This window comes from Apodemus sylvaticus, chromosome 12 (assembly GCF_947179515.1).
Source record: "Apodemus sylvaticus chromosome 12, mApoSyl1.1, whole genome shotgun sequence".
NCBI lineage: Eukaryota > Metazoa > Chordata > Mammalia > Rodentia > Muridae > Apodemus > Apodemus sylvaticus.
Genome location: NC_067483.1, coordinates 97,250,727 through 97,277,999, shown reverse-complemented (window position 1 = coordinate 97,277,999; position 27,273 = coordinate 97,250,727). Strand labels below are relative to the sequence as shown.

General features: G+C 40.3%; 1 protein-coding gene across 2 annotated transcripts in view; it reads left to right on the top strand.

The window, feature by feature from the left end:
• The window catches only part of Cenpf (centromere protein F), a 42,868-nt gene extending 15,642 nt beyond the window's left edge, over positions 1–27,226 (top strand). For both annotated transcript variants that reach the window (XM_052199812.1, XM_052199813.1), the window contains 9 exons: positions 550–672; positions 7,173–7,308; positions 9,213–12,607; positions 14,138–16,972; positions 17,835–17,972; positions 18,380–18,539; positions 19,839–20,291; positions 22,051–22,226; positions 26,410–27,226. In XM_052199812.1, the coding sequence (XP_052055772.1) occupies positions 550–672; positions 7,173–7,308; positions 9,213–12,607; positions 14,138–16,972; positions 17,835–17,972; positions 18,380–18,539; positions 19,839–20,291; positions 22,051–22,226; positions 26,410–26,613 (7,620 nt within the window). In that variant the 3' untranslated portion in view covers positions 26,614–27,226. The remainder of the gene's footprint in view (positions 1–549; positions 673–7,172; positions 7,309–9,212; positions 12,608–14,137; positions 16,973–17,834; positions 17,973–18,379; positions 18,540–19,838; positions 20,292–22,050; positions 22,227–26,409) is intronic.
• The last annotated feature ends 47 nt before the right edge of the window (positions 27,227–27,273 follow it).

Genomic DNA, 27,273 nt, shown 5'->3' with positions numbered 1-27,273 from the left:
GCTCCTTTGCTCACATCTGTGTCGTCACTTAACTGCCCCACCACTAGGCCAAATCTTGCTTGGGTGGCAGACTCAGGTGCCTTCCCTAATTCCCTGGGAAGTTCATCTCCTGTCGTCCCTGACTTGCTTCACTTTTGCCATGTGGCCCCTGGCTCTCAGCTCAGGCCTTGATTACAATACTACCTCTCGGGCTGCTAAACATTTGCTCACGGACAGGGAGGCCTGCACTTCTGCACTTAGCATTCCTGAATGTGGATCCTAAACATATGGAGTCTTTCTTGTTATTTTCCTTAATAAAGTAACTACTTGCATAGCACTCATGGGTAGTATAGATAGAGATGATGCAAAATTCACAGGAAGATGTACATAGATTATAGACAAATCCCACAGCATTCTGTATAGTGAGGGGATAATCATAGCTGTTTTCTCTCAATTTGTCTGTCTGCCTCTCCTCTCATCTCAGATTTTTGTTTTTCTTGTTCTTTAAGAATGGGTGGTTATTTGCAGAGACTGTACATTTAGAACTTGGTTATTTTTTCTCTTTTGTAGGTCACATCAGTGAAGCAGCAGCTAGAAAGGAGTTTGGAAGAAATAAGGCACAAGTTGAGCAGAGCAGAACAAGCTCTTCAGGCCAGTCAGATCACAGAGAATGAGCTGAGGAGAAGCAGCGAGGTACGTGAGCAAGGAGGGTCAAGAAACAGATCCCACACAGGGTCAAAAGAGAATGTGTTTCTTGGAAAAACTCTATGTGTGTGTGAGCGTGCACCACAGCATGCTCATGGAGGTCAGAGAACAACTTGTAGACATTGGTCTCTCTTCATCCTTATGTGGATTTCCAGGGTCAAACTCAAGATAGCATCTTTGTACACTGAGTCATCTCCCTGCTCCAAAAAGGGACTCAGTATTTTAATTTGTCAGTACTTTATTAGTACCATACATTTTTTTCTTTTCTAAATGTTAATATAAGTGTTTTATATATGTTTAATGTCCTTATTTTTCTTTTTTTCTTTTGAAATGGTTACTTATGCATTTAGCATGAAGAATTAAGAATGTATAATCCAACCAGTCCCCCAGAGCTCCCAGGGACTAAATCACCAACCAAAGAGTACACATGGAGGGATCCATGGCTCCAGCTGCACATGTAGCAGAGGATGGCCTTGTCTGGCATCAGTGGGAGGGGAGGCCCTTGGTCCTGTGAAGGCTTGATGCCTCAGTGTAGGGGAAATACCCACAGAGAAGGGGGGATGGGATAGGAGGTTTTGGGGGGGGGTTAGGGGGGTGGGGAGGTGGGAGGGGGAGAAGGGCGACCAGGAACGGGGATAGCATTTGAAATAAATGTTCAATATCCAATATCCAACATAAAATATCCAATATAAAAAATTCTACAAAAAAAGAATATATAACCAAGTTTTAAAATTTTTTCTTTATATGTATGTATTGTCTGTGCACCACATATATGCTTGCTGTCCAGAGAGGCCAGAAGAGTGGTTGTGAAAGCCTCTGTGTCCTCAGCAAGAACAGCAGCTGTTTCTCTGAACCTCTGAGCTATCTCGCTGCTAGTTCTATAATCACAAGTTGTGAAGTAGCAGTTATTAATCTGTGGGTCAAGACCTTTTCAGGGGTCAAATGACTCCTTCACAGGGCTAGAATATTAGATTCTGCTTATCAGATGTTTACATTATGACTCATAAGAGCAGCAAAAGTACAGTTATGAAGTGCAACAAAAGTAATTTTGTTTGAGGGTCCACCACAACATGAACTATAGTAAAGGGTCACAGCATTGGGAAGGTTGAGAATCACTGTGTTAAAGATTATTTTAGACTGCTTGAGAGGTGGAATTATGAAAAAAGGAAAGAATCTTAGGGTCCATAGAATTTAAAGGGAGTAAATAAAACCGTTAATGTGGATTATTATTTAATTTACCTTTCTACTTTCTTATTTATTTAGCAGAGTCTCGGTTGTCTAGAATAGTCTAAAGCTTACTTAAGCAGCTAACATAGGCCTTACATTCCAGATCCCACTGCTCCTTTCTGTCTGGTCTGGGACCCCAGGCCTGTGGTGGCACATGTGTGCTCCTTTTGTTTTTAGATACATATACTCTGATTGTGTGTCCCTGGCTAGTATGGAACCTTCCTTATCTCTACAATGCTGAGGTGTGAAAAACCTTTTTCAAGGATTAATTTGGAATTACACAGTATTAACCCCATGAAAATCAGACTTGAAGAAATAACTTTAGTCTCTGGCACTGTCAAAAATAAATAAATGATGTAATTATAAATGGATTTATTCTTTAGAAATGAGCATTGATCTTAGGGTCCAGTGTGCAGCATCCTGTTCAGTGTTGCCTGTAGAGATGCCTGTCCTGCCAGGCAGTGGGTGAGGGCACGGCTGTCAGTGTTTTGAGGATTCTTTTTTTTTTTTTCTTTTTTGAATTTGGTTTTTCAAGACAAGGTTTCTCTGCATTGCCCTGGCTCTCCGGAACTCACTCTGTAGACCAGGCTGGCCTCGAACTCAGAAATCCGCCTGCCTCTGCCTCCCAGAGTGCTGGGATTACAGGCATGCGCCACCACCGCCCGGCTTCTGAGGATTCTTTTATTCCTACATGTGTCAGTTTGGCTTCTCTGAACTCCCTTGGTAGCCTGGAGTTTGTTTTAAAGGACTTAATTAAGAAGCATTTAGAAATGGCTGATGGATGGATTTGACTAGAGCCACAAATTAACAAAAGACAGAGGAGCAGTAGAGATGGCTTCTTAGGTATCACAGGAAAATGTTTTCCCACTACTGAACTGTTTTATCATCACTTTTTAGCCTGCTAATGATGAAAGAAAAATAATTTTATCTGCAACAACAGTTCCTTATCTAGGTGATGGAGTCTAAGTCTATTTGCCCCACGGTATTTCATTAAATGTGAACACCTGTCCTAGGAAAGAGGAAGTTATTAAATCAACTAGCCACAAAGTGGGAAGTCGGCTGGAGATGCGGTGGGGGCATTCAACTCCTGCACTCCAAGTGGAAAACATTCAGTCAAATCCTGTGATGGGTTCATCTGCAAACATTTCCAGTCCATGTTTATTGCAGCAAAACAAATGTTTGCCTTTTGGCCAGTGGGGACCAACCAACAGATGCTTCTGCGAACATTTCCACAGGCAGACTGGCATGAAGCTCTTCCCTCTGTGAGCTTCCCTTTTAGCCAGGAACTCTCCTGCGACTTGACTGGCTGCCCGTTCAAACATTTTGTAGAACTCTCATCTGGCTCAGAGTCTAAACACCTTTGACATGACTTGCTGGGGCATCTTGATAGTCTGGACATTGTCTTGCAGGTGTTCCTGAAGACTTACTCTATCCCCATGGAGTCGCCCTGGGCTATGGTGCTCTCTAATTCCAGGCTGCTCTGCATTACATGCCTAACCTGTTCAAATGAACATAGTCATGTGTGGAAAGCGCTCAGCACAGGGCCGAGATATAAATTTACTATTCATCTTAATTTATGTTTATGTCAGCCTGTGGATATTCTTTTGGGATAAAACAATAAGAGTTGAAAGGGCTTCCCTGGCTCTTGTGCTTGGAACTGGGGTTGGAACTAGAGAAGTGTCAGCAGGAGTGCTGATGTAGCTGGGGATTATAGTAGTGGTGACTCCAGTGGGAACAATCTGGATGTAGACCGTCTACTGTGTTACCTTGGGGAGATCCCTTCTTAGTCTCCATACAGATGCAAATAATAGACTTCCATTTCAAGACTATTCATGATTAAGTCCATTTTTTTTCAAATAAAGTATGTGGCCCAGGGCCCAGCACGTAAGTGTCCAATAAACCACGGAGGTCCAGGATGTGCCTGCTGTTTATGTTTTACAAATATCACTGACCTTTGATGTTAAAGTTATCTGCAGTTATGGGTCAGGCAGAAGAGTCATGGTCAGGAGACAGTGCATTTGAGAACTTTCATGTTTCTGTATCTAATTATAAGTAAGCACAGTGTGCTTATAGGTTTTGGATGCTGAAATGAAGTGACAGTTGTACTGAAATTTTCCTTGACTGTGTTTAGTAAACTAATATGCTTCTCACAATTAGAAATTATCAGGGCTGGAAATGTGATTTAATGGCCCAATCAAGGGTAAAGTTAACATTTAGTATCAAGCGATGTGGGGATTAGATAAGCTGCTCACCCGGCTTCGAGTGCCGGCTTCCATCGCACTGGGCTTTGGCAGTGAAATGCCATCATTGATAGGCAGGATGAGGAAATGCTTGCTTGGGGACCTTTTTAGGCGTGCGGATCTGTATTGTATCAGGTCCTCTAAGGAATGTGGTCTGGCAGGCAAGAATGGCAGTAGAAGGGAGAAAGCACATCTTTGCATCCATTCCATTGCCGCATAGATAGCCTCCCCAGCAGGGGACATATTGAGCTGTTCTCATGGATGGGATCATGAAATGCACACTCCAACTGCACTTTGTTTCGCCTGGCCCTAGGAAGTGATGCATCCCTTGCTGCTCCTAAACCAAGTTGCTCTGGGTGGGATTGCTTGCTAAGCTCTAGTGCTGGCTTGTGGGATAGAGATTGCTGTTTTCCAGAGTATTGCCCAGTTTTGCAAATCACGTGAGGACAGAAGCGATGCCTAGGAGAATATACCCTTGTATGCTTAACTCATTGTTGCTAATGAGCTACCCAATCAAGACTTAAGTGGCTGTAGCCTCATAGAAAACTAATTGCTGATGGATGGCAGCCTGTGCATCCATTTTCAGATGTTCATTTTCTAAATTCTGGCCTCTTAAAATTCTTGGGTTGGTTGCAGTCATAGCATTATAAGCCTGCTGGGTCCCAGGATTGGCTGAACATTCCTTCGTTAGGAACCAATATTTACAAAGCTGATGCCAGAATGGAGAAAAACACCCTAATCTTTTCATTGAGCTTGCTGTTTTCTTAAATGTCTGCAGTTATGGACTAAGACACAGAGAAACCAGTAAGCATGTAGACATAACAAGCACCCCTCCCCTTTGTGGTACGTGCCCCATCCAAGGCCCCATCCTCATCCCCTGTGGAGGTGCACTTTGTTTATCATGCACTCTCTTCCCAGCTTCCTTTTCAAGGCCCAGATTTGATTTGATTGTAAAAATAGTAAATCAATCCATGATTCAGCTCTGATGATCTTGCAGCTATTACATTTGGGGAAGAAATACTAATAGCAATGCCCCATTACACGTGTCAAAGCACTTAAAGTGTTCTATCTTTTACATCTGTGATCTCATTAGATGGGTGATTATTCTTAGTTTGAAGAACAAACAAGTGATTACATTCCTGTAGTTTATTAATGCTAATTTTAATCAGTTACATTGTTTCACCTTCATATTTTCCTTGCAAGCTTGACTACTGACTAGTATTCAGGTTACCTTCTCTATCTTAAGAGCTTTTGTAGCTGTCCTTTAGTGCTCATTGAGATCTTAATTCCATAGTCAATTTCCTAGTGTAAGCAAGACAGGATCAGAACACAGGAGACAAGAATGTAATACTGACAACAGGCTCTGTCTCATTTTAATGATGGAATGAATGTATATACATGAACACAGCAGCTGCCAGAAAGTTTGCAAGTACTTCTAGTAGCCAGATTCTCCCTCTTCTTGAATTTGGCTTTGTTACATGGGTACCCATCTGCTGGTAGTAACCAGACTGATAATTGAAGGCAGCCTTCCAATATAGCATCGCCAGGGCCATCTGTTTTCTAACAGTGCAGTAAGGTTTTGGAGGATGGGTCTTAATTGTTTCTTTAAGATTCAAAAAATATCTTCCTACTTCTCAGAAGGGTATTTTTGAAATGTAATTAAAAAAAAAATGCCTTACGGGTTTCTTTCATTCCAAAAGATGTAAAATATTCTTAAGTTGTCTCAGTTAGTGGTGATATGCCAATTCTTGAGGGTAGGGTGCATTATAGGTGGATGTGCCTTTCAGCTATTAAAATATTAAAAGTTTCAAGGGGTGCCTTTAATCCCAGTGTTCAGGAGACAGAAGCAGGTAGGTATCAAGTGTGAGGTCAGCCTGGTCTACATAAATTAGTGTGCCAAACTCAAACCCCTCAGTTCAATACCTACAACCAACACACATGGTAGAATGAAAAAACTGACTACTTCAAGTTGTCCTCTTGTCCATATAAGTGCTGTAGCATGCCCTGCTTCTCCAGTGAATGTATGCATGGATGCACATACTAATAAAGAGTACAATATTAGAGAAAAAAACCTAAAGGAAACAAGTTTAAGTGTGACTGGAGTGTTTTTTAATGTATCAGTCTTAGGTTGTTAAGGAAGAGTAATGTTTTTATTTGGTGTGTACATTTGTGTCATTTAGCTTAAGAATTCCTAACATCGTGGGATGAAATTGCACTTTTATGTATGTATGTATGCATGTATGCATGTGTGTATGTATGTAACTTTGCTGTACACATCCCTGTGTGTATGAATATTTAATCATGGACCCAATGAACCTGTGAATGCTCAGGCTCCCCTATCCAAGATGAATTCTGAGCTAGCTTTTGATGTCACATAGATTATTCAGTGTCTTTTATCAGTCAGCTCTGTTAGATGTGTACTGAGTGATTAGGACCACGTCTTACACCGTGGAGGCTAATTGGGCTGAGGGCTGAGATGCTATTTTATTTGTATATGCATTTTTCATAGTATACATTCTAGTATATATATATATATATATATATATATATGACCACGGTATGCTATTTGGTGAAAGCATTTATTGAAGGAAAATTCATCTATAAGGGCACTCTTGTGATAGTAAACCTTATACTACTGATTTTGCAATGAAAAGCAAAAATTTGTTCTGTAGCTTTTTTTTTTTGCAAAGCTATTTTTGACTAATATGCCTTGATAGGAGTCTGAAACTCTTGTCTTTAATTATCTTATACACTTAAACATAGGCTTTTTCTTCTGAGCTAACTCTTTAACAACCAGAAAGTTTGAAAAAGCATATTTCCTGAAGGTATAAGATAATTCTTAGATTTGATGTCTGTTTTATGACGTAATTTGATTCAAATAACATGATACTTTAATTAGATATTGGAAAGGAAAGTTGATTGCTGACTGAGATACAGACAGATCTGTGAAGGACCTTTATTAAGGCAGAAATTGTGACTCCCTTGAGCATTTGTTTAGATTATACCAAACTATGTTTTTAGGAAATGAAGAAGGAAAACAGTCTCATTAGAAGTCAGTCTGAGCAAAGGACCAGAGAAGTCTGCCACCTGGAGGAAGAACTTGGTAAAGTCAAAATGTGTTTGAGTCAGAGCCAGAATTTTGCAGAAGAAATGAGAGGTGAGTGCAGTATCATTAGAGTTGTCTATGTGCGCATATGCCATGGTGTGTGTGTGTATAAGTCAGAGGGCAACCTGATGACAGAACTCTCCTTTCACTATACAGCTCTTGGAAGTCAAATTTAGGGCATCAGGCTTGACTCTAAACCCCTTTTTACCCACTGACCCAACTCAGCAGCCCAGAATTCTATTATTATGTCTTATTCCCATGAGGAAAGATGGATTATAGTATCCATCTATCAAACAAATGTTGTGTCCTTTTCTATATTTATCCCAATATGCCCCAGGGGTTGATAAATTAAGAGCACACGGAATCTTACAGTGCATGGTTTTCACTCATTTGGCACTGCAGGGTGACCATTTCCCACACAGTGCTGTATCAGCAGTGCTCGGTCACCCTAGAGTCAGGTCCTTTATGTCGTCTCAGGTGCGTTCACGGCATCCAGATTACTGTTCACTCAGAAATGGAAAAAAACCTACATTAAATGCATGTTTTCCAGCCCCTTAATAACTGTATTTTAATAATTGACTGAATGACTTTATTTCCTGGGTTTATAGCCAAATAAGGTTGTATATAGCTGATTAATCCATATTTTCACATTCATTTGAAGCATCTTTTATACAATATTTTTAACCTGAGATATGTTCATGAAGATTTTATTTCTAACCTATTGACCTGAATTTGTGACACTTCTGTGGTTTTTATTTTTTATTTTTTATTTTTATTCTCTCTTTGTTTATTTTAGACTGGGTTTTATTAAAGGTTGGGCATAAGTAATCCTCCTGCCTCAGTTTCCTGAGTAGCTAGAACTGAATCCCCGAGACTGCTTTCCCTTTTCTACAGCAGGTGCAAGAAGTTCCAGTCTTCAGCTTTCTTAAGGAAAACTAAGGATGAGTTATGACTGGGTCATTTTTCAGGGTTGATCAAAAGTGTGATTGTGTGAGACCCACAAATGCAGAGTACTATAAAGTATCTCAAAGGTGCTGTGTTGGGGGCTGGAGAGATGGCTCAGTGGTTAAGAGCACTGACTGCTCTTCCAAAGGTCCTGAGTTCAAATCCTAGCAACCACATGGTGGTTCATAACCATCTGTAATGAGTTCTGATGCCCTTTTCTGTGGTGTCTGAAGACAGCTGCAGTGTACTCACATATAATAAATCTTACAAAAAAAAAAGTGCTGTGTCACAAGCCTTCAGCTTACATTGCATAGGTTTAAAATTAGTAGATCAGAATAAGTATAGTTTTTCATTTAGTATTACATTGTATTACACTAGTTTGTATTATTTACTGTCGAAGCTTTCAATTATTCTGTCTTATTACTAAATCTTTTTATCACTGCTTAGTGCAAATATTGCGAAGTAGGGAAGGCTATCAGTAGGACAGAAATATGGTGGTGATTGTAGCTTCCACATGAATCTCAAATCCTTTCACTACACTTACTAAGAAGGGGTTGAAATGTGGATAACATTTTTTTTCCCACAATACTCAACATAGAGTTTTTTAAAATGGAATAAACTAAATACTCTATATTTCCTTGTTTTATACATCATTTTTATGAAGCTACTTGAGATGTTATCAGTTACATTATGATAGTAAAATGGCCATTTTTTTCCCTCTGTCTTTATATAAACATATAAAAACCTAAGATTATTATTAGGTGAATTACTTTCAAAGACTCCAGCATAAATGTCAAGTTTTTCAGTATGTGACAGCCTATTAATTTTAATACTTTCCTCTTTTTTTAAGAGTTTAAAATTATATTTTATTTACAGAATTCATAGACTAGACATGTTAGGCAACTTCTTTCCTACTGAATTACACCCTAATGCCAGAGTATAAAATTTTTATGAAACAGGTATTTGTTAAAAACACTGACAACTTTGTGTTCATTTGTTTGTTTAAATAGCTAAGAATATCTCTCAGGAAATCATGTTACGAGATCTTCAGGAAAAACTAAATCAGCAAGAAAATTCACTAACTTTAGAGAAACTGAAGCTTGCCTTAGCTGATCTGGAAGGACAGCGAGACTGTTCTCAAGATCTCTTGAAGAAAAGGGAGCATCACATTGAACAACTGAATAATAAGTTAAGTAAGATAGAGAAGGAGTTTGAAACTTTGCTGAGTGCTTTGGAATTAAAAAAGAAAGAATGTGAAGAATTGAAAGAAGAGAATAATCAGATTTCTTGTTGCAAAAGTGAAAGTGAAAAACTCATAAATCAGGTAGAATCAGAAAAAGAAATCTTATTGGGTAAAATCAACCACTTAGAGTCCAGCCTTAAGACACAACAAATAAGTCACGAGAGAGTAAGAACACTGGAGATGGAAAGAGAAAGCCTTACTGTAGAGATTAAAAACCTCCATAGTATGTTAGACAGCAAGATGGTGGAGATCAAGTCACAGAAACAAGCCTTCTTGGAACTGCAGCAGAAATCTGAATCTTCAGACGAGAAGCATCAGAAGGAAATAGAGAATATGTGCTTGAAAGCAAATAAGCTCACTGGGCAAGTTGAAAGTTTGGAATGTAAGCTTCAGATACTGTCATCTGAAGTAGTGACCAAAGACCAGCAGTACCAAGACTTGCATATGGAATATGAGTCACTGAGGGATTTGCTCAAGTCCAGAGGATCTTCTCTGGTGACAAATGAGGATAATCAGAGAAATTCCGAGGATAATCAGAGAGGCTCTTTGGCTTTTGAACAGCAGCCTGCAGTGAGTGATTCCTTAGCAAATCTAATGGGGGAAAAAGGAAGCATATATTCAGAAAGGAGTAACTGCTCTGTGGATGGGGACCAAAGTTCAGAAAATGTAGCTGTCTTACAAAATAGAGTCACTTCACTTGAAAGTTCCTTGGAGTTTCAAAACCAGATGAACTTAGATTTGCAAAAGCGGTGTGAAGAATTGCTACAAATCAAAGGGGAAATAGAAGAAAACCTCATTAACACAGAACAGATTCATCAGAATTTTGTGGCTGAAACAAATCAATGTATTGTTAAATTGCAGGAAGATGCTGCAGTTCATCAGAATGTTGTTGCTGAAACTTTAGCAACCCTTGAGACTAAGGAAAAAGAATTACAGCTTTTGAAAGAAAAATTAGAAGCCCAGCAATCTGAGGTTCAAAAGTTAAATAAGAATAACTGTCTTCTTGAAAGTACTCTGAAGGAGCTACAGCTTTTATCTGACACTCTGAGCTCAGAGAAGGAGGAAATGAATTCTATCATCTCATTAAGTAAAAAAGACATTGAAGAGTTAACCCAAGCAAATGGGGCTCTCAAGGAAGTTAATGAGGCCTTAGAGCAGGAGAAGATGAATTTACTCCAAAAGCATGAGACGATTACAAGCTGTATAGCAGAACAAGAGAGAAGCATTGCAGAGTTGTCTGGGCAGTACAGACAAGAAAGACTTCAACTATTACAACGGTGTGAAGAGACAGAAGCTGTGTTGGAAGAGCTCAGGGGAAACTACAAAACAGCACAAGAAAACAATGCTAAGTTAGAATGCATGCTCAGTGAGTGCACTGCTCTTTGTGAGAATAGAAAAAATGAATTGGAGCAATTAAAGGAAACATTTGCAAAGGAACAGCAAGAATTCTTAACAAAATTAGCTTTCACTGAAGAACAAAATGGGAAATTAATGCTAGAGTTGGAGATAGAGCAACAAACTGTGAGATCTGAGATTACAACCACTAAAAAGCATTCCATGAATGAGACTGAAAGCTTAAGACAAGAAAGCTTGACTTTAAAGGAAGAGCAAAATGAGAAGCAAAAGGAAGTTAGCAACTTAACACATGAGAATGAACAACTGATGGAGTTAACACAGATCAAACATGATTGTTATCTTGAAGCAGAGCCGGTTGAGAACCCTGTGCAAGTAACAGAAGATGAGATAAGTAAGAGTAGTTCCCAGTATCAGATGGATATTGACACTAAAGACGTTTCTCTAGACAATTATAAGGCACAGTTGGTACAACTAGAAGCTTTGTTAAGAAATATGGAAGTAAAGCTTGACCAAAGTGAGGAGGAGAAGAACAGCCTGCATCAGGAATTACAGACACTTAGAGAAGTGCTAGAAAGCAAGAATTCACAGGTCACTCGGTCACAGGCAAGGATTGGGCTTAAAGACTGTGAAATAGCAGAAGAAAAGTATGTGTCAATGCTCCAGGAGTTGTCAACAAGTCAAAATGAGAATGCGCACTTACAGTGCTCTCTACAGACAGCAATGAACAAACTGACTGAGCTAGGGAAAATGTGTGAAGTACTGAGAGTTGAAAAATTACAACTAGAGTCTGAGCTGAATGACTCCCGATCAGAGTGTATCACAGCAACTAGTCAAATGACGGCCGAGGTCGAGAAGCTAGTGAATGAAATGAAAATGCTCAACCATGAGAGTGCTCTGACCCAGAGTGAGCTGATGAAAGACACCTCAGACGTTGAGTTTCATGATAAACCAAACCACACATCTATGTTCTTGACTCCTTTGGACAGCAGCAATTTCTGTGAACAAATGGCCTTGTCTAACAAAGAGGTCCGAGTGCACTTTGCTGAATTACAGGAGAAATTCTCCTGTTTACAAAGTGAACACAAAATTTTACATGATCAGCACTGTGAGGTGAGCTCTAAGATGTCAGCACTGCGTTCCTATGTTGACACATTAAAAGCTGAAAATTCTGTCTTGTCAATGAGTCTGAGAACCTTGCAGGGTGATTTGGTAAAGGAGAAGGAGCCTGGAGCTGAGGATGAGCATATTCTGCCACTGTCATTCTGTGGGACAGACAGCCCATCTTTGACAAATTTGGGAGAAACTTCCTTTTACAAAGATGTTTTAGAGCAAACTGGAGACACATCTAATCTAAGTCTAGAAGGGAATGCTTCAGCAAATCCTAGTGATGTGGATGTGTCTTATAGCAGTCTGCAGGAGGAGAATCCAACTGAAAAAGAAAGCCCGCCTACCTCTGTGAGGACTGTTGAAGAACTTGAAATCCTGTGTCAGATGTACTTGCAGTCCCTCAAGAATCTAGAAGAGAAAATTGAGAGCCAAAGGATTACAAAAACTAAAGAAATTGAAGAGCTTGAGCAGTTACTGAGTTGTGAGAGGAAAGAGCTAAGCTGCCTCAGGAAGCAGTATTTGTCAGAAAAGGGGCAATGGCAGCAGAAGCTAACAAGTGTCACTTTGGAAATGGAGTCCAAGTTGTTAGAAGAGAAGCAGCAGACCAAGACTCTGTCCCTTGAACTCGAGGTCGCACAGCTTCAGTTGCAGGAGCTGGACTTAGGCACGAGGTCTTTGCTTGGCTCTGACTTGGAAAGTGTAAGTACCTAGGCTATACTGATGTTTCTCTGTGTTCATGCCTAGTTAAACTCAGTAAATGTTAGATTGAATTCATACACCATCAAAATTGAAGTATTTTTAGGGTTTAAAGAAATAAATGAAAATGTAACCAAAAATTTCCCAGAGCTAACCAAGACTCAAAAAAAATGAGGAAACTATTTGAGGAATAAATGTCCATTGTGATTTGTTTTAAATATTTTATGGAAAAGCACCAAAGATGTTTTTAAAGTTTGAAGTTGTAAGTCTTTAGAATGTATACTGTCTTAGTCACTGTTCTACTGCTGTGAAGAGACACTGTAACCATGGCAACTCTTACAAAGGAAAGCATTTAGTTAGGCTGGCTTACAGTTTATCAATTTAAGGCATTACCTGAGTAGCACTCAGGTAGAGATGGTGCTGGAGAGGTAGCTGAGAGTTCTACATCCAGATCATTAGGCAGCAGGAAGAGAGAGGGATACTAGGCCTGGCTTGAACAGCTGAAACACCAAAGCCCACCCTGCAGTGACACACTGCCTCTAACAAGGCCATACCTAATTCCTGTCAAGTAGCACCACTCCCTAATGACCTAGCATTCAAATATATTAGCCTATGGGGGGACCATTCCTGTTCAAACCGCCTCATATACTTCACACATATACTGGAAATTAATAAGGTACCCTTAAATATTAAGAACTTATGAGCAGTGAGTGATATATATGTTAGGGAAACTTAGCCTTGTGTCTTTTAGAGTATTTTAAATGTTATTAACTTGCTAAGCTAGATATAAGAAATTAATTTTTTTTTAAACAGTTAGCAATGGTATCAGTTACTTAAAGAGATTTATTTTATACTTTAATTCCTTGTGGTCTTGTCTTTTCTATTTGACCAGCTTAAATACTAATGTAGTACAGTTTTGGAGTCTTAACTCTATTTCTGTGAGGTAAAGGTCATAGATGATTTTGAGGTGGTAGTAGGGGTAGTCATAATCATAGTGCCCTACTTTATATGAAATTGAGACAAAAACATGTACTTTATTCAAGAAAGTACTGACCAGGATGAAGTCTTTGGGCTGACAATCTGCTCATAAACACTACTGCTTTTTTTAGTAAAGAACATGAGGACTTAGAACATGAGGACTAAGGATCAAAACTTTCACCATTTTATCTGAAGTTTGTTAGCTTCTCTTATTTGATAATCACAAAAAAACTACTCTTTTTAGCTTCTTAGAACATTAAAAGCTGTGACAGAAAGCTGTAATTTCCATATTAGATTTAGTTGAAATGAGTGTCCTGGAGAATTAGTCCTTATGATAAATATTTTACCCAGTGCTTTGCACTAGGTAGAACCCACTGAATGTTCATTTTTGACTGTCTAGACAGAGCAGGCTGGAATGAAGTGTTGATAGAGATGCTATTTGGAGGGATATACACAGCAATACCGTATGGGCAGTTTCTATAAAGTAATAGTTAACCACTGATTCTATTTTGATTCTTCCAAAAAATAAAATACTTTCTTGGTTTATATTTATAGGCTGTTCGGGGCCAAAATAATAGTTATGATATAAAAGAATCAGAAGTGTATATTTCTGAAACTAAAGAGAAAACACCAAAGCAGGACGCTGATCAGACTTGTGATAAAGATGTTCAGCAGGACCTTTGTCTGGAAACTTCAGTCACTGAGACTGAGACTACCACGCTCACAGGAGAGGGGTGTGAAGAACAGCCCCTGAAGACCAATTGTGAGGCACTGGCAGAGGACAAAACCCAGGACTATTCAGAATGCATTTCTGAATTGTTTTCTAGTCCCAATGTTTTGGTACCCATGGATGTTCTGGAAGATCAGGGTTCTATCCAGAGTCTCCATTTGCAGAAGGACATCTCAAATGAGAATTTGAGATTACTTTCTGAAGTAGAAGACTGGGACAAAAAAGTGGAAAATTTGCTAAATGAAATTAAGGAAGCAGATTCAAAACTCAGTTTACAGGAAATACAGCTAAAGATCAAGATTGCAACATGCATACAATTGGAAAAAATAATCAAGGACCTCAAGGAGGAAAAAACTGACTTAAGTGAAAAATTGGAATCCCTTCCATGTAACCAGGAGGTATGTCCAAGAGTAGAAAGGTCAGAAGATCTTGTTTTTAACTTAGATATGGTAGCAAATGAGTTAAGTAAATCTACTAAAGATAATGCAGCCAACAAAGAAAACAATTATAAGGAGAAGATTCTTGATATGGAAAGAGAACTGACCAGGATTAAATCTGAGAAAGCTAATATTGAGCATCACATCATATCTGTGGAAGCTAACTTAGAGGTGGTTCAAGCAGACAAGCTCTGTTTAGAAAGAGACACTGAAAGTAAGCAGAAGGTTATTGTTGACCTTAAAGAAGAACTATTTACAGTTATAAGTGAGAGAAACAGACTTCGTGAAAAATTAGATAATATGTCAAAAGAAAACAAAGCACTGGAACAGATGTCAGAAAAGATGAAAGAGAAAATAGAAGAGCTGGAGTCTGACCAAAGTGAGAGCCTCCGTCACATTGGGGCAGTAGAGTCTGAGATCAAGGACAAAGCAGATCTCGTTCAAACTCTGTCCTTTAATGTGGGTGAGCTAACAAAAGACAAAGCTCATCTCCAGGAGCAGCTGCAGAATTTGCAGAACAACTCACAGGAATTATCTTTGGCTGTTGGTGAGCTGGAAATACAAATTGGACAACTGAATAAAGAGAAAGAATCACTGGTCAAGGAGTCTCAAAACTTCCAGGTCAAGCTGACTGAGCTGGAATGTGAAAAGCAGACCATCTCTAAGGCCTTGGAGATGGCTCTCAAGGAGAAAGGTGAGTTTGCAGTGCAGCTGAGCTCAACCCAGGAGGAGGTGCATCAACTGAGACGAGGCATCGAGAAACTGAGTGTCCGAATTGAGGCCGATGAAAAGAAGCACCTCAGTGCTGTGGCGAAACTGAAAGAAAGCCAGCGTGAAAGTGACTCACTGAAAGATAAAGTGGAGAATCTGGAGAGGGAATTGGAGATGTCAGAAGAAAACCAAGAGCTGGCAATTCTTGATTCTGAGAATTTGAAAGCAGAGGTGGAGACCCTCAACGCACAAAAGGATGAAATAGCCAAAAGCCTGAGTGTTCTCGAATTAGACCTTGTCACAGTTAGGTCTGAAAGAGAAAATCTAGCAAAGCAGCTACAAGAGAAGCAAAGTCGAGTATCAGAATTAGATGAACTGTGCTCTTCCTTGAGAAGTCTGTTGGAAGAGAAGGAGCAAGCGAGAGTACAGATGGAAGGAGACTCTAAGTCTGCAATGCTGAGGCTTCAGCTACAGTTAAAAGAACTCAGGGAGGAAGTGGCAGCCTTGTGTAATGACCAAGAAACCTTGAAGGCCCAAGAACAGAGTCTAGACCAACCAGGGGAAGAAGTGCATCACTTGAAAAGTAGCATTCAAAAGCTAAAAGTTCACATAGATGCTGATGAAAAAAAGCAGCGCCACATCCTAGAACAACTGAAGGAAAGTAAGCATTATGCAGACTTGCTTAAGGACAGAGTTGAGAACCTTGAACAAGAATTGATGCTGTCAGAGAAAAACAAAGAGCACATGATTTTCCAAGCTGAGAATTCCAAAGCAGAGATACAGACTTTAAAATCAGATATTCAAAGAATGGCCCAAAACCTTCAAGACTTGAAGTTAGAACTTATTAGTACAAGGTCAGAAAATGAAAAACTCATGAAAGAATTTAAAAAAGAGCAAGAGCAAGTATCTAAATTAGAAACAATAAATTCTTCTATTGAAAACTTACTGAAAGATAAAGAGCAAGAAAAAGTACAGATGGAAGAGGAGACCAAAATAACAGTGGAGATGCTTCAAACTCAATTAAAGGAGCTAAAGGAAACAGTGGTTTCCTTGTGCAATGACCAAGAGGCCCATAAGACCAAAGAACAGAATCTGGGTAGTCAAGTACAAACTCTTGAGCTTGAGAAGGCTCAGCTGCTACAGGACCTAGGTGAGGCCAAGAATAAATATATTATTTTTCAGTCATCTGTAAATGCCCTCACTCAAGAAGTAGAAGCTGGCAAACAGAAACTAGAGAAGGAGGAGGAAGAGGTCAGGACACTGAAAGAGCAACTTAAAGATCGAGAGCTGCTTGTGTGTAAACTTGCCCAAGTGGAAGGAGAGCAGCAGCTCTGGCAGAAGCAGAAACAAGAGCTCAGAAATCTGACTATGGAGCTGGAGCAGAAGGCCCAAGTGCTGCAATCTAAAAATGACATGTTGCAGACCACCTATGAAGCACTGCAGAATTCCCACAAGAGTTTAGAAAATGAGCTCGGATTGATAAAGATGGAGAGAACAGCACTTGTTGAAAGAGTAAGTGCCATTACTTATTGTCATGTGGAAGTATGGTCAGGGAGGGAGAGACTTTGTGTTTATATGGTCTTGACTACAGGAACATTGAGTCAGCTCAGGCAGCAGTGATTGCTTTAATGTGCTTGTAAGGGACATTCTTGTGAGCTAGATTACATTTTTTATGTGACCTTCACATCTTGGGTTTGATATAGATAGTTCTAGGTTTTTAATATCTATAACTGAAGCTCATGGTAAAAGCAGCTCCTTATCCAGCAGAGAACCACTGTGGCAAGAATGCAACAGATTAGGGCCAGAAGACATCCTCTGCCCTTCTTTAGTAGAAAGAATGCCTAAAGATATTGTAATGCCTAGGACCAGTAGGATACTCCTGGCTTCCAGGGTGGTCTTGAGAAAAATTAGGCTGATCTGTGAAAGGGATTCCTTCAAATTAAATGTTTTATTCAACAGATAATTAAAAAGGAATGTCTAGAAAAGTCTATCACAACTGTATTTTCTAAGATTTGTATATTTATAACTTTAATCCTTAGCATGGATTAGTAGACCTAAGAGCTGATAAAAATCTAAGACGTAAATAAAAAACTAAGGCAATCCCTCAAAACGTTCTCTAATGTTAAATTAAAACCTTTAAGAACAGTTTTAAGACTCAGGAATATTATCTTTCTTTTTTTCTTACTGCTGTCTTAAATCTTTGCTGAGGAAAAAAAATGGAAGCTCACTAGTAGATATCAGGTGAATGGATTAGTTGGGGGAAGGGGTGGTCATCCAGGTTCTATTTTCTCAAAGAAACTGTGTGTGTCATACAGTGGTTAATTCACTCATAATGGACCACCCAGAGCAAGTGCTAATGAAAATGTAATTCCAGGTTAGCACAATGGCTGAGAAGGAAGCAGAGCTACAGAGGGAGCTGCGTGATGTGGTACCGAAAGACGAGTACGAGAAAGAGAAAAGCAGGCTAACAGAAGAATTAGGAGTGCTGGTGGAAGAGCTAAAGAACACCAAAGTAAGTTTCCCATGGCAGAGAGATCTTCCGTCTGCTAATCTGTATGCTGACTCTGCTTGTCCTTGTAAGACACTGCAGTGGGTCACGGTTGTTTCGGCTTTTGGAACCCAAGCTGCTGTGCTCAGATCTGATGTGATCTTTACCATCTGATACTTCCAAGAGCCTAGAAACCATGAGATACTACTTTAGGAGCCATGATCCGTGTGCCTCTGAAGAAAATCCAAATCCATACTGGCTGTGGGGAGACCTATGGCGCCGAGGAGAGAGGAGGGGCTTGTTTTATGCATCCTAAGATGCTCTGTTTTAAACATAGCTGTGCTATATGCTGCTCCAGTAGGTTTCAGTTTTTCTATATACTTGTAAATGAAATTCAAGGTTAATTAAATAAAATTACATCTGTTTTGTAGGTAGCACACCTTAAATATGTGAATCAGCTTGAGAAGGATTTTCAACGTGCTCAGGGGAAAATAAAATTGTTGCTCAAATCCTGTAAACAGCTAGAAGGAGAAAAGAAAATGTTGCAGAAAGAGTTCTCCCAGCTCGAAGCTGCACAGAAGCAGAGAGCAGGTGGGTGTAGATGGGTGTGCACACTTAAAATTGCCTCAATGGTCTGTTTTGGGCTAAGGTTTTAAAAGTAGTTTAGTAGGTTTTTTTTTTTTTTTTTTTTTTTTTTTTTTTTAAAGTGGTGCTTTCTAATTTCTGAGCTGTGATCTTAACCTTGTGTTAAGACTTAACTATAGTTAAGACTAGGATTCAGAGTGAAGCCTACATTTTGAAATAGAATTCTTTCCAGGGGAGTAAACCTTATATCTATTAAGAGATTGCATTTTTATAGGAGTTCCTTTCCCTTTTCCTTTTTCCTTTTCCCCTTTTCCTTTTTCCTTTTTCCTTTCCTTTCTTTTCCTTTCCTTTCCTTTCCTTTCCTTTCCTTTCCTTTCCTTTCCTTTCCTTTCCTTTCCTTTCCTTTCCTTTCCTTTCCTTTTTTTCCCCTTTCCTTTCTTTTTGCTCGTTGGTAATTAACCATGCCATTTTTTTTTAACCATGCCATTTTTATCCATTCACACTCCCCGCTTTCTCCATGGATACCCAGTGGCTAGTATGTGTGGGAGGCTTCAGAGTGTGGCAGGGCAGTGCAGTGCAATGGTCTTTTCTACTGAGAAGTGTGATTGAGTAGGTTTGGAAACTGGGAGTTTTCTTCATAAATCAATTACTACCCCTAGCACCAGAAGCTTACTGAGGCCCCTGCCTTGATGTGGTTCTTGTACATTTGTACCTGCTTGTCCCTGTAGTCTCTCAAAATGCTTTCACAGCCTTTAGCGACTTAAATTTTCATAGGCTGGCACCTGTTACCAAAACCATACAGCAGTCTTTGTGATCATTACTGAGTTAGATTGCTTCTTCATTTATGGTAAAAGAATGGGTTGGGAAAAGAGGGATATAAAAAGTTAGTGGCTTGACTCTTGTAACTGATTCTATAAGGGAATTTAGGTTTTGTTGGGCTTTAGTTACACTGTTATGTACCTAGACTGTTTCATAGTCTTCAGACATGAACAGAATGTGGTCCTTAACTTCGGGAAAAGCCCAAAGACCGGGCTTGGGGCTGGAGAGATGGCTCAGCAGTTAAGAGCACTGACTACTCTTACAGAGGTTCTGAGTGCAATTTCCAGCAACCACATGGTAGCTCAGAACTGTCTGTAATGAGATTCGATGTCCTCTTCTGGTGTGTTTGAAGACAGCCAACAGGAAATAAAAATAAATCTTTAAAAAAAAAAAACCAAGATTACCTGCTGGGAAGTATCCATTATTAATGGAGTAGCAGCAAGTTGTGTGATGGGTATTACTTTGTTTTTACCGGTTCTCTTGTAGATGAATTAATGACTGAGAACAAAGAGCTGAAAGAAACTCTGGAAGAAAAAATCAAGGAAACAGATAAGTACTTGGATAAGTACTGTTCCCTGCTTATAAGCCATGAAGAGCTAGAGAAAACCAAAGAGATGTTAGAAATACAAGTTGCTCTGCTCAATTCACGGCAGTCCAAACAGGATCTCCAGAGTTCTCCTTTGCTTAAATCTTCAGTTCCAGGACCATCTCAAAATACTTCTGCCAGTGAGAAGAAGTCAACATCTAGCCAAAATAAAGCTTCAGGCAAGAGGCAAAGGTCCAGTGGGATTTGGGAGAATGGTAACGGGGCAATACCTTCTACACCAGGGACATTTTCTAAGAAAAGCAGGAAATCGGTCAGCAGTAGCACTCACCCTGCTGAGGACGAGGAAGAGACTGAATTTGAGCCAGAAGGACTCCCAGAGGTCGTTAAAAAAGGTATGCAGAGATTATATACAGATTTATAGGGGTGAGGATGCATCTCATCTGAAGACCAGGAAGTTAGCTCACATGTGGCCCTTTGTTCCATTCCTTGTGTAAATTTGTGACGTTTTGAGATTTCACATAAAACTGACACATGGATAGAAATCTTTATAGGTTTTTAAATATTGCACAATAGTGCACTGCCTGGAGAGACTAGTTTATTTTTAAATTGGTGACATTATAAATCACTAAGATTAACTACAACACTTCAAAATGCTGGTAGATTTGGAAATGACTGCTAAGCGTCTGTTTAGAAATTCTGACTTCAATCAGCTTTTCCTTTCTTAGGACAAGCGGGCTGGTCGATACTGACCCCTGGAAGTAATAGTTTAGAACTTTGAGAGCTACTTGGTATTGTTGCAGTTTCTAAAATCACAAGTAGACTTTTTTATTCTATTAACTCTGTCTTTTGTCATTTAATTCTTTCTGATATTTTGAGACAGAATCTTACTATGTAGCCCAGGCTGGTCTTGATCTTGAAGTATTTCTGTCTTAGCCTTTTTGTGCTAGGATAATAGACATATACCATACCCAGCCTCAGTCATATAGTTTTATTTATTTATTTTTAAAATCTACAGCAGGTTGAGTCTTCTCCCCTACACCCTGAAACCAAAGCTGATTAGAAGAGTTATGGTCTAAGTAACTGTGGTTCTCAAGTATTTAGCTAGCTATTACTGTCTAGTAGATGACTTATTTGTAAGCCTGTCATTAGATCGGAGTGCAGCTGTGGAGCACCCTGTGTTGTCTCTTTTTTGGTTTTTTGTTTTTGCTTTGATTTGTTTTGGGCTTTCAAGACAGTTTTTCTGGGTAAGAACTCTTGCTGTCCTGGATTCATTTGGAGACGAGGCTGGCCGCAAACTCATAGAACTCCAGTGGGCTGGATTAAAAGCATGTGCCACCATGCCCTGCCCCCTGTGATGTCTTTTAGTGTTTTTGTGGCTAGGCTTCTCCACCCCAGGCAGGGCTGTTCCTTTCCTGGGAGGACACAACATGAGCAGACACGAAGGCACACTTAGGAAGTCCAGCCTGTACTACCTGCTCCCTGACTGCTTGAGGCTGATTTCCTTAAGTCACTGTTGGTTTACCCTGACCCTGAGACAAGAACTGGCCTTTACTCATCCTAGTTCACTTGTAGTAAATGTCCTGCCTAGCTTAGAAAATGCAAGGTAGTATAAGCATGTAGAAGAAGCAATTTTTTTTTTAAAAAATTTATTTATTTATTATATGTAAGTACACTGTAGCTGTCTTCAGATACTCCAGAAGAGAGCGTCAGAGCTTGTTACGGATGGTTGTGAGCCACCATGTGGTTGCTGGGATTTGAACTCAGGACCTTCAGAAGAGCAGTCAGTGCTCTTAGCCGCTGAGCCATCTCTCCAGCCCCAAGAAGCAATTTTTTTAAAGGTATAATGTGATTTCTCCTTGATCCCTTTTCCCATTGTAGTGTCTTCGAAATCTTTTATCTTTCTAATAAGGAATAACATGTTAATATTCCAATTCATCTCATGGCTACCAAGGCATTTATGAAGTTCAATACATTGTTTTCCATGGCTGAGGGAAAACTATTTTTGTAGTTATTTCTACAGTTATTGAACTGTTATTATGACAAATAACATGCACAAACCTCTGACCTTCATTGCTAGCCTAGCCCAGCTGAGCCAACCCAATCCAGCAGCTAATCAGTGCTATTACTGACAAGTATCTCCTTTGCCCTTAGGGTTTGCTGACATCCCGACTGGAAAGACAAGCCCGTACATCCTTCGGAGAACAACCATGGCAACCAGAACAAGCCCCCGCCTTGCTGCGCAGAAGTTAGTGGGATCTTCCCTGACTCTGGGCAAAGAAAATGTAGAGTCCTCCAAACCAACAGCTGGTGGCAGCAGATCACAAAAGGTAACTTGTGAATGTTATTTCCTCCCTGTCATCCTGGAAGTCTGTTAGCAGGCCTAGGGGTGAATAGTGTTGCAGTCTCTGACTCAGGCCTGAATGAGCCAGTCCAAGGGTACACATCAGTTTCCTGAGGCCTAATCTTATCCTCTCCTGAAAGGACTGCTTGTAAATAGCTTCTGGGACGTGGTGGTGGTGGTATGGGAAACCTAGTACATTTGTCAGAGAGTTTCAGTGGTTTATAGAAGGTGGTTTCCTATGGGCACAGGTTGTGGTTACTGTTCATCTGCCCTCTCCTCATAATTCTCTGTGGCTTGTATTCACTACATTGGACAAAAGGTGGAGAATGTTTGCTTGTTGATTTTTATCTCTCATACTATTATTCCTACTAGTAGCACCATTGCTGTAAACAGTTGCGTGTGTTTCACTTTTATTTTTAAATCTCAGGTTTTCCTTGAACTAGCTGTGTAGCTAAGGATGGCCTTGAACTTGTGATCTTTGTGCTGAGTGCTGAAATTGTAGATGTGCACCAGCACTCCCCATTTGTGCTTTGTGTATTCCTGGAAAGCTCTCTGCTGTATCCCAGCATCTTACTTCACTCAGAGTTTATGTATTGCTCTCTTACACTGTAGTGCTTTGAAAGAGGGAAGAGGATGACATTCGTGAGGAAGCCTCCCCAGGTTCATGCCTCTCTTTTGCAATTTGTATTTCTCAAACTAGGAACCATGGTGATATTCTTGAGTAACTCCAAGAAGTTTTAAATTTTTGTGATGTTGCTTCACTCACCTGTCAGAGTTTATCTATGCAATCCGATACCATTCAACAAGTCCAGTGGCTCCTGTATACTGTTACCCGAGTGAGCATAGCTCTAGGTTCTTATATAACAGAATCCAGAAACATTGGTGATTAGTTGTATCAGAACAGCAACACATTTCAAACTGGTTTGTTTTGATTGATGAGGACAATTCTGTGTACAGTTAAACCTTGTAATTTGCTTTCTCCTAGTTTGGAGCTGTGAATGTTACTCTGAAATTACTTTAATAATAAGATTTTTATAAAAATAAGAAACCATCCTATGGAGTTCCCAGAGAGTCTATTCTTTTTTTTTTCTATTTTTTTCCTTTATTAGGAATTGATGGTAAAGGCTGCTTGCATGTGGTGTTTAGATTTCTTACCTAGGAGAAAGGTTTCTGCACACTAGGGGGCCTGCACTCCACACTGCTGTCGAACTTACTGGTGCAGAGCAGTAACCATGGTTTCCTGCATTAGCTACATACAGTGTTTTCTGCATTAGCTACATGCAGTAGTTGGCACCAGCAGTTATGAATTACAAAGCAGTTTTGTAATTCCTATGAATGGCAGGGTGATCCAAGATGAGGGTCTAGGAGACTTTATGGTTAGATTCACATTTTAAGAACGGAGGCTAGTCATTTTCAGTTTTAGTCAGCATGTTCTGGATCTCTGACTAAAGTGCTTTGGCACTCAAAACTGGAAGTTCTTCCCTAAGGTGAAATATGAGTTTAGGCAAGTCCTTATGCTACTTATTAATAACTGATGAGTTCAATGTAGAAAAAAATGGGTAAGATGCATTGGATGCAGTCTTCTGTTGATTATGTCACCACAATGAGGAAGCCCAGGAAATCCTAGTCTGCTGGATACAAAGGAGCTGCTGTTTTTCGACTCAATTCCCTGAGTGGGGCTGCTTGGTGAGCTGGCCTCTGTAACTTGTAAGGCCACTATGGATGATCATGAGGCTATGAGTACAGGGTCAGTTGGCAGCTTATTTTCCCCCTGCTAGTAGGATTCATTTTCCCCAGGTCACCACATCTATCCTTGCCATTCTGGCCAAAGACATCACTGGTAAGATGGTACTGGCGGTGTCTGATAGAAACAGGGCCTTGCCAGGCTGTGGGCCATTCAGAAGCAAACTGCCTACATGAGCATCACACTCACCATGTAACTGAGTCAATTCTGTATCAGGAATGAAGCCTGGGGGAAGCCAAGGAACACACTATAGTCTCTTAGTTCCTTAGGCCTTGCATTCTCAGTTCCTCCTCTCTGAGTGGTCTGTCATTCTCTCCGCTTCCCTCCTTTCCTTCTTCCCATCTGAGCCTAAATACTGAATACCCTATGACTCTTAGATTCGAAGGGGACCTTGCCTTGGTGTCATTACTTCTCTTAAGAAAAGAAATGACATCACCAACAAACCTTTTTTTCCCTTCAACTTTTCCCCAACTCCTGTTCCTAGGCTGCTGGTTTTCAGTGTCCTGTGCACATGATCTGAGATAAGAGCAGGCTTTTAGGGGGTTTGATCTATATTTACTGTATTTTCTGTAATGCAATGTATCTCACGCTTTCTGTAGAAAGAATATAAATGGAAAAATAATCTCCATTCTTATTTTTGTTTCAGAATCTTCAGAACCTAGAAATCTTACTTAGGGAGTGTCTGTTGTGTGGTTATTTTGGGGACACAACACTGAAGACCAATCTGTACTTGCAAAATAGCCTTTCTTTTAAAATTTTTATTATCTCTTTCTTCTTGGAGAGGGTGTGAGGGTACAGTACTGGGTAGAACTGTTGAATGCTTCATGCATTTATGTAGATTTTATACCACTGAGCTACATCTCCAGCCTTTTTATTTTTGTTTCAAGATGGTGTCGCTAAGTTGCCTGGCTCACCTGAATTTGCTCTCTAGCAGGTTCAAGCAGACCTTGAAAACTGCCGTCTTCTTTCTCCAGTGTCTTGAGCATCTGGGATCCAGGCTGGGCCACTAGGCCTGTTAGTGGCTGGCTTTGCTCTTAGCTGCTCACCAATGCGCAGGCTGGTCTGAACTCCTGGGCTCAACCTCTCAGCTCGCTGCCCTGCTTTCTTCTAAAGGTTTTGTACTTGAAACTTCTATTTTTGCCTTTAACTTTTTGTTTGTATTTCCTTGTCTTTCAGCTTATTTTGGGACAGGGTCTCTTATTGATCAGGAGCTCACCAAGTAGAATAGGCTATTTAGCCAGCAATCCCCAGAGTGCTGTAATGTCTCAAATGTATACATAGTGGGTCCTCAGTTTATAGTGCAAGCACTGTACTAACAGCCTGGTCCCCAGCCCTTCTTATCCGATTCTCATAGTTCCTCACTGTTTTGTATGTCATATGCTTTGACTCAGCACCTATATCAACATCTTAACTTTCCTTTCAGTTTTGTTTTCTGGTATAATTTCTTTCATCAAAAAGATAGAACACCATAGAGGACTTGTTCTTTCTTTACTTCATTATTAGATAATGGTTTTCCAAATCCAGTATGGAAACTGTTAAGAGAGTGATTGACACTTCAATATGGGTCCTGGGTGTTTGACATGTTGTAAATACAGTGTTGTCCTCTGAAGTCAGTTATCTTCATTTGGATTGCACTTACTGTGAAAGCCACAGGGACTCAGGACTTATGAGGCAGGTTTGGTTCTCAGAAACTTGTTGTGTATTTGCCATGTGCATTGTGGGTGTTAAAGATGAGTATAAGTAAATTAGATGTAGTCTTTGCTTTCCGTTCTGAAATGCCATACTTGCTTGAAGGCGGGGCTCTGGCCGTCAGTGGTGTCAAGAGAAGTCTGAGACTTCTAGGTCGTGTCTGGTGTTTAGAACTGTTAAGTGACTCCTGCTTTTAGGGAGGCAGATCCTAAGATTGTAGTCCCTCCCATGGAAGAGCCCCAAGTGACAGGGCTGACCACTCTTGAGCCAGCCCAGACTGTAAACCATTCAGGAGGCTGAAGCAGGAGGATCACAAGTTCAGGGTCTCTCTCTGATCTGTAGAGTCAGAGCTAGCCTGGGGAACTTAGTGAACCTCTATCTCAACTCTAAAGTAAAAATAGGGCTTAGAATGTAGCTCACTGGTGGGCCACTTGCCTAACACATGGAGTACCCTCAGTTCAGTACCTTGTAGAACAAAGCACTGATAGCCATCAAAAACTATGGATGTGGCCGGGCAGTGGTGGCGCACGCCTGTAATCCCAGCACTCTGGGAGGCAGAGGCAGGCGGATTTCTGAATTCAAGGCCAGCCTGGTCTACAGAGTGAGTTCCAGGACAGCCAGGGCTACACAGAGAAACCCTGTCTCGAAAAAAACCAAATCCAAAAAAAAAACCAAAAAAACCCAAAAAAAACTATGGATGTGGTTTTGAACCTCTAACAGAGTATGTTTGTTGCAGGTCAAGGTTGTTCAGGAGAGCTCAGCCGATTCACACACTGCCTTCCAAGAACTCCCAGGAAAATCTCTCATTGCCAGTAATATTCCCGGAAGAAACTCTACTGAGAGCTCCAGGGAGGGCCTGAGGGCCAAGCGGGCCTACCCTGCCTCCAGCTCAGCTGCTGGGCCTGATCCCATGAACAATGAAAACTGCCGGGTCCAGTGAAGTGTCCACTCAGGGTTCTGGAAGGTGGCATTACTCAAAGGAGCCTGCCTGTGGAGACTTGTCTCGAGCCAAGGACATGTTGTCTATCACTAGAGAATACCTGGCTTCTTATGCTGTGTGTGGTGTTCAGGCCTCCCATACGTAAGACTGCAAAGGTTTGAAAGCACCCATTACCTAGTAGTCCTTATTCTTAACCCCAAGTATAAATAGTAGTGGATAGAGCTCGAGAATTTGCTGTATTTAAATGGAAAGCACCATGATTTGTGTGTGGATTTTGCACTTAGTGCTGCAATGATTTGATTACAATTTTCCAGTGTAGATTGTTAGGCATCAAACTGTCGTAGATCAGGAGTGGAGCTGAGTTGTGTGAGGGCAGCTTGTGTGCATGTGGCACAGTTCTCCTTTCAGTGTGTTTTGTAGCTTCCTGCTCATGTAACTGTACATACTATGTGGGTGGTATTGCTGTGTGTGTACTTATTCCTATCTAGTCTGATTGTTGCAGACACTTTCTGGGTGGTGTAGATCATGTTTACTGTCACTGTTTTCCTGTTAAAGTCATCATAGTTTGTATATATTTCTGTGTCTGATGATATATTAAAGTATGTCAAACCTTTTTTGTAAAAGTTATTTCCTAAATATAAAAACATTATGAATAGGACC